The 10739-nt window shown below is 39.6% G+C and overlaps 1 protein-coding gene across 6 annotated transcripts in view; it reads left to right on the top strand.

Annotated features, from left to right (window-relative positions):
- LOC122811791 overlaps nt 1-10739 on the top strand; it is a 188738-nt gene that overhangs the window by 70236 nt on the left and 107763 nt on the right. For all 6 annotated transcript variants that reach the window (XM_044083896.1, XM_044083868.1, XM_044083860.1 and 3 more), the window contains one exon: nt 1120-1167. In XM_044083896.1, coding sequence (XP_043939831.1) covers nt 1120-1167 — 48 coding nt within the window. The remainder of the gene's footprint in view (nt 1-1119; nt 1168-10739) is intronic.

Raw genomic sequence — 10739 nt, 5'->3', positions numbered from 1 at the left:
TTTTTTTTTTAGCAAAAATGTTATTTTAATTTGTGGAAATTACACAATACTATTTTATGTATAACTTTTATGATTGTTGGAATTACATACATCATAATAAGTGAATTTGTACTATAACAATAATTGATGTATAATTACTCTGTTACAGTTATTAATTTATACATTTGTGTTCAGCTGTTGTAAGATTGGTACCTGCACAAGTGTAAGCTTGTGTCGTAGCAGCATTCCTTTAAAGATTCATAGGTAGTTACTAGGCTTGCATTCCAGGGGACCATTGAGGAGCTTAACTCAAGTTTACATTTACCCCAAGCACTGTCTGGTTAAGTGACTTTCTCAAGACCACACAGCAGGCAAATAAAGGCTGAGGGAATCAAACTCTGTACAGCAGGAACTACAACTCACAGTTTTAACGTCTACACCAGTTGCCAGACTACGTTCTTGGGTGATGATAGATAAAGGATATATAATGTGCTTACGGAAACATCATCTTTGTTGAGTTTAAGGGGCTGCTACTCTGGAGAATTTATGGGGAAAATTTATTAGGATAGATGAGAAAAGGAATGTTAGAAGGGGTAGTGTTTTCATAGGAAACATTGGTGAGGTCATCATTGGGGTATATGTGAACTGGGACCTTATGATTAGAGTACGTTACATTGTAGAAAATGAGAATGGATTTCTGGGGATGATGATGATGATGTGGGATGAAATGATGTAAGACAACTACCAGTAACAAGGATGAGAGACTGTTATTGGGCATGGGATGAAGCTGCACAGGAAACAGTCAGGATTTCTGTAACAATGTGAAGAAAGTGTGATTTTATTGGAAAGGAATGAGGTATAATGTGAAAGAGGAAAAGTTATTGCTTAGGGATGTGTAGGATGGAGTAAAGCCAGTTTTGTAGGGAGGTGGGACTGTTAAGAGGGTAAATGAAACAGCTTGTTACGAAGAAGACTAGGAATGTGTTTGTGGTTGGATCTGTCTTAAGGGAGCAGTACTTCGGGAGTTTTTGGGCTATATTCACTGACATTTGCGTGAATTGAGTTACTTAAACTGCAGATGTTTGGGTTTTCCAGGTGAACTTGTTTCACTGCATTTCTAATTGAGCTTTTTTATTGCAGGTGTTGGAAGACTTGGGCTTACCAACAAATACAGAATATATTGCAGAGGTAAGTGTTCTTTAACTCTTAGTAGTTTGCTTTAACTACTTTCGAAAAACAAACTAAAAATATGCCTCTGTACAAGTGAAGATTCACAGTTAAATATACAAAAAAGCACTTGCAAGGTGATCACAGTTAAATATACACCTTGCAAGTGCTTTTTTGTTTTAACTTTTGTTAAATTCCTCAATTTGGAAATTGGTTTGTATGATTTTATTAGAAAATAAAGACTCCATCACTAATTTTCTTATTTTCAGCCAAGATGCTACTCTGCTAATTGCAGTGTGCTTCAACACTCTTGGCTTCATTTACTGTTCCAACTGTAGTGCAGCACAAGCTAGTTACAACTTGTTCTGTTGTGTCCAGGTCCACAAAAGAAGTAAAACTAAAACCCACTAAGCTAGCAGCTGACCTTCTCCCAGTTGAGTTTCTGCAAAAAGCAGCTGAGGCCATTTCCTATCCCGTCTCCATAATCATAAACCGTACCTTGTCAGAAGCCTTCATCCTCTCCATATGGAAAATGTCCCACATTATTCCTCTCCATAAAGGTGGTAGCTCACTAGAGCTAACCAACTACAGACCTATAGCTATACTCTCACCCCTGGCCAAAATTATGGAAAAGTGTGTCCACAAACAATTGATGGAACACCTCACCAAAAATAAAATTCTAGCCAACTCCCAACATGGCTTCAGGCCAAATCACAGTACCACATCAGCCCTACTATCCTTTTCTAATGCCATCAATAACTTCAGAAACAATAATAAACTATCATCTGCTCTTTTCTTAGACCTCTCCAAGGCCTTTGATATGGTGATCCACATTCAACTCCTCCATACATTAAAAAAACTATCACTCAGCAATTCCACGCTGAAATGGTTCCAATCCTACCTGTCCAATAGGCAACAGGCTGTTCTATGGCAGGACAAATTATCCACATGCCTACCTGTTACACTTGGAGTTTCCCAAGGATCTATTCTTGGCCCTCTTCTCTTCACCATCTTTGTTAATGACCTGCCCACAATCACCCCCCATGCCACATGCATTCAATATGCAGATGATTCGACCATCATCAGCACTGCCTTCAACCTGGCAGACCTCACTGCTTCAACCCAAGACACCTTCAACCTAATAGAAAAATGGTTCTCAAGTTGTCAACTAGTTCTCAACCCCAACAAAACAAAACTACTTACTTTCTCACCCACTAACAAGACTCTTCCCCCCACCTTCTCTATTACATCCTCCAATGGAATCACTATATCACCAGAAGCTCACACAAAGCTATTAGGTGTTACCATTGATAACTCCCTTAAATTTGACACCCATTTCAATGTAACCATCAAAACCGTCAATAAAAAGCTTGGCTCTCTCTATAAAGTTCTCATTCATCACGCTAAAATTACAATTGCCAGCACACACCTACTATCAACTCTTTTATATGCCTCCCCCCGTTTTACAAACCTAAACAAGACAACCCTTAACAAACTTGCTTCTTGTTACAATCACATAGCTAGATTTGCCACAAATTACACCTTTAGAACGCACCACTGCACTAACTTGAAGCAACTAGGGTGGTTAGAGTTTTCCAGCCAACTCCATTTCATCCAACTCGAAATGGCTCACCAGATACTGTATCACCCAGACAAAACACCAGCACTGAAAAAACATCATTCACCCCTATATTAACCTGCAATCTTTACGCTCCTCCAATAAGATCTTAGCTCAAACTACCAAAGCCAATAATTCTGCTGGGGATTCTCTATTCTCAAACTTTGTAGGTAAAATGTGGAACTCCCTACCGACCATGCTCACCTCAGAACCTTCACTCCTACAATTCAAAAAAAAGCTTAAACCCCATCTGAATACTCTCTGGCAATGTCCCTGTTCCAAACCTGATTAACCACTATCATTTACCCTTCTCTTACCTCACTATCCTTAACCGCTTTTTAACAAGGCGCCTCACCTTTGTAACTGACCTATGTTTTTTTTTATATGCTGCTGTTATTTTTTTCCCAAGATGTAATGTATCTTTATATTGTATTTAGGACTCAACTATCTTCCTTTTTTTGCAATAACAATGTTCATATGTCTGTTATGTACCTGGAGCTTTTCTCCCCGGGCCTCCGCTGAAAATGGACATGTATCCAGTCGGACTCTCCCGGTTAACAAATGTAAAATAAATAAATAAAATAAATAAATAAAACTATCCCAATGTCTGACTGTATCAGTCCCATCCATGTCATTCCACATTACTGGGGTTGGCAGAGCTGGGTGGAAGGTTTAGCAGCTATAGTACTGCAAGAGAAAAGGGATTTTTTAATCCCTTACCAATGATACACTTTTCTTAAGCTGGTTCTTGAACAGCAAATTCATTTACAAAGTTTACTTAATTTCCATGTGCACTATTAGATATCATTTGATCTTCCTTTCCCTGTGTTATCCAAGGTTTGGCACTTGGGAACACTTTTGTTTGTAAAAAAACCTCAGGTCTTTCCTGAAGGTAAATGTATGCCATTGATGGAAACATATGTGTTGATGGTAACTTCATTTTAATTTATTATGGTTGAGCCATTTTGGCCAGTTACAACTGAAAGGGGTCTTTGGAACAGTGTCATTATCTTGTTAACTAATACAAAAAAAAAATATATATATATATATATATATATATATATATATATATATATGTATGTATGTGTATGTATATAAATAAAATGTTTGTGTGTGTTTACTGTCAAAGTTATGAAACACACGTATGCGTGTAATGACTTACTTGAAAAACAATGTCATAAAATGGCAACATAGTACAGTCAAAATTACAACTGCAAAATGTCGACAGGTAACATTCAAAAATGTTGACATTTTGTAACTTACCTTGACATCTCGTGACTTTGAACACATGTTTTGCAGGGGGGAAGCCTCCCTTCACCCCCATACCCCCTGATACTTATATGTTACAACTCCGAGATTGCACTACAGTGAGGAAAAGGGTACATTTCCTGATCCCCTCTGTAGTGCATTCACCAATCAGAATGTCAACTTCTCAACAGCGAATGCAGACTAGCATTAGCTGTTGTAGGTTTGCCATTTTTTGAATCTGCTTTATGATACCTTTGCAATCAGCCTTTGGGCCATCCCAGTTCACTTACCTGTCATTCGGAATTTTGATAGTAAACCTATATATGTAGGTATAATTATATGTATATATGCATGCATTTATCATGCAGTGTGTATTTCTACGTTATTAAATGTGATGACCTGGAGTTTTTTTTTTTTTGGGGAGGGGGCTTGCCTTGCTTACTAATATAACAGTTCAATCATAAAGTAAAAGTTGTCTTTTGTTGATCTGGGTCTAAAACCCCTGCCATTGGAGTGAAGGACATTTTCATAATTAGTCGTAGGGTGTCCTTTTTATGTCCAGTGAGATGGCTGACTACAACAGTTGAAAACATGTGTTTGTGCAGGGTACGCAGAAATCTTCAGTACTTTGGACAAATGAGTGATTGGATAATTAAAAAATGTGTTACATGCATGGGACAGCAGGTTGAAGTCTGGCAAACCAGAAAATATTTGTCCAAAAAATAAGATCATTTAATGCTACAGTCATTAAAATTCTGCCACCAAGATCACAGCTCAAGTGCTGTTCTACCCTTTGAGTCCATATGTTGTGTTTGTAAATAATTTGCTTTTTGAGTTTCTATTAGCAGTGATCGTCTGCTATGCCCCTGTAACTACCATTTCTCACCTCTTCAGAGGGAATTTGAGGACACTGTGGCAATATAATACAGCTCGTTGTTGTGAGATTTTTGTATGTACCTTAGCATCTCTTGTTCACAGCAGATAAGGATGCATGCACCATAAATTAGATGTGTGCTTTCCCTCTGCTACCTTCAGTTCTACATTTTACTGTGTTCAGCTCTTGCATATGCACCCTCTAGGAGAACACAGTTGATGGTGGCATTTGCCATTTCTGTTCTGGTGCTGAAACAGTTCAGATAATGATGCTGATGTTAGTATGCATCTGATACTTAGAAAAGTACAACCCATAACTAAATGCCTGCTAAATTAGGAGTGTGTACCACTTTGCTGTTGTCTGTGGTACCTAGTACCCACAACTCCTTTGTCTCTGCTGACAGTGGAGGAAGAGAATTAGACATTCATCCACCCAAAGATGCATGAGAGAAAAAGTCAGTGTCTGTCTGCCATCTTGTAGCATCTTGTGAAGCACATGACCTAGTGCCTGAAGCAGAAGACTGAAAGAAGGTAAAAGATTAGAAGGACAGATTTCTGTCATAACCTTACTGGAGACCGACTTTTGTGCTGCCAGATAGACTAGTGAGTAGTTTTGGTAGTGCCTGTCCTTCACTCGAAGTGATGAGGGGCCTTCAGTAGGTAGTCTCCTTGGAAAGTGCATCATGGAGCGTCAGTCCCAGACTTCCTCCTCCCATGTCACTTACTAGGATGGGAATGATCCCTCTAGTTCTTTAGCTGATGCTAACTCCAGAGTTGACCTGGATGATGGAGCAACCATGGCCTCCCACACCTCCCCTAACATATTAGGCCCTCTGTGTCTTGCTTGATTTTTTCATTTGTGGTAGATTTGGCTGTAAGTAGCCATATCACTTTCTTGCTTTTGTAAAAAGTTGTCCTTTGAAGGAAAGTGTGCATCTGTGAGAAATAGCAACCTGAGTGGAGCAGAAACTTATATTTTTGGATCGAGTTGTTAGAGTGTTTCTGTATACGTAACTCTCTGGCTAAGAATGTTTCAGAAGTCTGTTACTATGCGCACTTCTCTCCTAAAAAGCTAAGGTATTTGATTTTACCCCTTTCACATAAAATCAGCTCCTGTCTCTCCATGCAAAATTCTACAGGGCAAGAAAATTTTTCCTCTCAAAAGTTCATTGTGGAGCGTCCTTTCATGCTTGCTCGTTAAATTTGATAGTTATTTTCACGGGTTTACCTTAGTAGTAGTTTAGTTTTCTGCTTGCAGACAACTTTACCTTGCCTTTCCATTTTGGGTGTAGGTATATTGTTCTTTCTTCATTTTGTAGCCATGCACCTACTGTATGCTGTGTTCTGCAGCACTTATGGTTTCTTTTAGCTAGTTTTAGGGATTTCTGCATCTGATGCCCTGGGTAGATGAATCTGTAGATGTTGGTTGCAAGTATGGTTGCTGCTGCTATATATTTATAAATAAATGGGACTAGTTGTGGATAGATATCAGTCTTTGGTTACGGTCAGAGAGCAGTAGGATGTCTCCAAACAGCATTACCTCCCATGCTGCAGGCAACAGCAGGAAGCCCCACAATAAAGGGAGGCATAACCAGTGCAGAAGTCGTATGATCCTTTAACAAATCCTGAAATTATATAACGTTGAACTAATGTGGTTGCTTAACATCTAGGCACAAGGATATCATTTTTCTTCCTTTTTTTCCCCTCCTGTTATGACATCAAAATCACAGTATTCGATTCTTACCAAACATGGCAGAAATCCTGTTTTAGAACTGAATGAAAAACACCAAGGTCTAAAATATGAAGTCATGTCTGAGACTGGTGACTGCCAAAACAAGTACTTTGTCATGAAGGTAATGTGTTTATCTTTACATGCAGTTAATGTGTGTATATTTATAGCTTGATTTCTCAATATGTTTATACAGATGTTTGGGTTAACATTTTGAGGCAGTAGTTATGCTCCTTTTGACCAACAAATAACCTTTCCGTAATGGAAGATATGGGCAGTCTGAATGCAGTTTCGGGCTTGTGGCTGTCACTTCAAGGAGGTGGCTGTCACTCCAAGGATAACCAGAAGGCTGTCTTTATAATGCCTCTTTCAGTGGATTCTGATGTGTCCTGAACTGGGTGACTATTATGTCCTTGTAAAAAAAGGGGAAACAAAAGTCTTGTTTTGGACATTCTTAACAAATTAGGGGTTCCTTCACTCATCGGTTCTCATATCAGGGATGCTCAGGGCTGAAAACTCCTTTAACAGCTGTTTTTGCCAGGGATTGCAAATTCCTAGCAGAACCAGCAGAGTATCACCAGTTCTTTGAATCACAACTGGCAGCTCCTTACAGTTTTAATGTCCTTATTTCACATGCAGTACCCTTTGGATGGGCTTCTTGCTGCCCATTATAACACAAAGTTGTCAAATTACTCCGTGGGATCACAGGTTGTTGTGTAGGATCTGCATGAGCACCTTTTTTAAGCAGTTCCTCCTATTGGGGGAGCACTGCTATACACAAACTAAAAAGCAGGTAATTTCATTTTCAGTAGCTACTCTTCTGGCCCAGTGGGGCAAGGAGGTTCATTTTGACCCCTTTTTAATGCCAATTATGACAGACTCTTTCAAAAACTCAGCAGCCTCACCATCTGCATACTTATAGAGCTCCTGCATGGTTAGTCCTCTGTCATCCTACCCAGTCTGTTGAGAATAAACTGAGTGTGCTCCTTGTACCTCCAGGAAGCTTATTCACATCATATCCAAATCTACAGGTAGCTCAAAAGAAGCCTGCACTTTACTTTAGGCACCATTGTTTAATGCAGAGCAGTGCTGTTTGCAATACTTTACTACTTTAGGTGAATTATCTGTTCCTCTTGTCTGTTACAGCAGTATTACTTAAATAAAACAGACTGTAGAAAGATTGAATTAAATATCCAGATAAATCTATTTATTTAGCTACTTCATATAAGCCTGTTGTGCATAACTTATAGAGACCTGTAAAAGACATTGGGTCTATATCAGTTCATCGAAATGGCTCATTATCGAATACCATAACATCGAACTGCAAAACCCAAACCCTAACAATATCGAAACACACCACAAGTACACTAAAAAGCAGCAATCCACACACGCACATTTAAAAGTTACATCTAACCCTACACGACACTGCACATACACTACTATCTATCCACTTACCTTAACCTAGACTCTAACCCTATGGTCCATCACTATCGCACACTCACCTCACCCATACCCTAACCCTAACCCCAAATTCTCACTATCGCACACTCACCTGTGCCCTAACCCTAACTCACTTAACCCTCCCCTAACCCCAAATTCTGTCACAGTCGCACACTTAGCTGACCCGCGCCCTAACCCGAACGTCCGCACAATCACACACTTACCTTAACCCAACCTGTAACTTTCCACTGCATCACTGAAAACAGCAAAGCCACAACAACGGCCAACCAAATTCTTTCCCTAGGAAATAATTCAGTTTTGTGCAGCTTCGCTGTTTTCAGCGCTCATGATATTGGGTTCTATATTAAATAATTCGAAATTCTGCCATTTCGATGATCTACTATAGACCCAAAGACATTTAGGGGAGGATATTTAAAGTGTTCCTATTAGTGGTATGATAGATTAATACTGATGTTTTGCCTTTTGCAAACACTTCTTTATTCCACATGCTGCCACAGTTCCAGTAATTCTGGTTCATTTAACTGACCTCCTTACAATCTTCTAAAAGAGGACTGGGTGGCAGTTTTCATGGCCTGTGTTCTCCCTTGCAAAATGTCATTAAACGTATTGTCTAAATACTATGTTATGCTTATTATTGCAGACCTTGAGCAGTGAATTCCACAGCCACTTAAATATTGTGACCAATTTGACACTTTTTGCCCGTTCTTTTGGATTTCAGAGACTTAGCATGGTTGGTCACAACCATTTAAGAGATGTGCTTGATGGAGGGGAGAGAGGACCTGCTGACCCCATGCCACTTACTACTTTTATTGCTGTATTAGATTGTACCTGGTGACATACACGAGGTTTAGTGAATGTGGTCCAAGTTGAAATTCAGGTGTGTGTGTGTGTGTGTGTGTGTGTGTGTGTGTGTGTGTGTGTGTGTGTGTGTGTGTGTGTGTGTGTGTGTGTGTGCGCGCGTGCACATGTTTATGTATGCATGGAAAATCAGTGCTTCATGTCTTGCACACTGAAATTAGGGACAAACAATACCATACTGGTGTGGTATATCAACAAGTAAGGAAGCATGCAGCCTTACCCCATTTGCAAGTTGCCCATGATAACATAGTATCTGGACTATAGTCAAGGTCTTTGCGTCTGCACCTTCTACACACCCATTGTGAGGAGACTACAGTGACAAATCACTTGACCATGTCCTTGAGTAGATTGCAGGAATGGTAGTTATTTATTTATTTATTTAGTTATTTAACATTTATTTTACCAGGATAAGTCCAACTGGACATCATGTGTCCTTTTTCAGTGGAGTCCTGGGGAGAAAAGCTCCAAAGAAATAACAGTGTACATACATGCTTTAGATAACAATAAAACTGGTATACAAGATAAGGGAAACAATGAAGTACAGAAAACAATTATGTAGAACAATAAGATACTCAGGAGTAGTACCATCATTTACAATATGTACAAAAAGTACATTTCAGGTGAGAGTATAGTGTATGCATTAAAGGCTTCAATGGGTCACTTACATATGGAAAAATGGGTCTTCAAGGGGGGGTCTTTGCAGTTGCAGAGAGGGTTAGTATTGAGGTGTAATTTAAGAAGGCCTTTAAAGGTGCCTGTGTGACTTTGTAGCCTGAGTTCAGGTGGGAGGGTGTTCCATGCTTTGGCAACATCATAGGAGAATAAGGCCTCCCCAGAATTGTTATTGCATGTATTAACTTCAAGTCAGGTTTTTGATACATGAACGTAGCTCCCTTTTAGGGTTGTGAAAGTTTAGCATGTCGGCAAGGGCAGGGCACTTGCTATTTTATTGTAGCATGTAGAGAGTTTGTTCAGGTTGGTTTTGTTAATATTGGTGAGAACTGGAGAGGCGTAAAGTAGTGTTGATAAGAGATGAGTTCTGGCTATTGTTGTTCTAGTCTCAGGGTGTTAGGAATAGTTTGCAACGATATAGGCAACCTAGTTTTTTATGGACTTTAGAGATAGTTTGGGATATGTGCTTGTTGTATTTAAGTTGGTGATCAATAGTGATGCCTAAGAGATTAGCCTCAGTTACTAGAGTGATGAAGGTGCCATTGGTAGACATGATGGTAAAGGTGGCGTTACAGTGTTTGGTTGGGTGGAATAGTATTAGCTGTGTTTTTTGGGGGTTTAGTATTAGTCGGTAGTTGTTTAGCCAGTTCTCTACCTCAGTGAAGGATTCTTGGGCTTTACTTTGAAGTAATTTGATGTTTGTTGCTGAGCAGATTAGGGTAGTGTCATCCACATACTGGACAATGTTGGCTTTAGTGGTAGCTAGGTGGAGATTATTTGTAAATATGTTGAAGAGAAGGGGACCAAGGATTGAACCTTGTGGGACACCACATGTGACAGGGAGTGGGAGGGATAGGAGGTTGCCCCATTTCACAGATGTAACTGTTAAACGATTGTGGAGTGGGGTCATCAAGGTTGAGTTCTGCTAGACAGGTGAGGAGTTTGTTATGGGAAACTGTATCAAATGCCTTGGATAGGTCTAAGAAGGTGGCAGAGACCAGCTTTCCTTGGTTCCTGTGCGAGTTTATGGTATTGGAAAAGTTAATTAGGGCAGTGTTGGTGCTATGGGAAGGTCTGAATCCATGTTTGGTTTTAGTTAGAAGGTTGTTGGTTAGCAGGTGGGTAAGGAGTTGG

The sequence above is a fragment of the Protopterus annectens genome, chromosome 1.part1 (genome assembly GCF_019279795.1).
Source record: "Protopterus annectens isolate FY-2018-M chromosome 1.part1, PAN1.0, whole genome shotgun sequence".
In the NCBI taxonomy this organism is placed as follows: domain Eukaryota; kingdom Metazoa; phylum Chordata; order Ceratodontiformes; family Protopteridae; genus Protopterus; species Protopterus annectens.
Note: the sequence above shows the minus strand (reverse complement) of the source record. Positions and strands in the feature narration are given on the sequence as shown.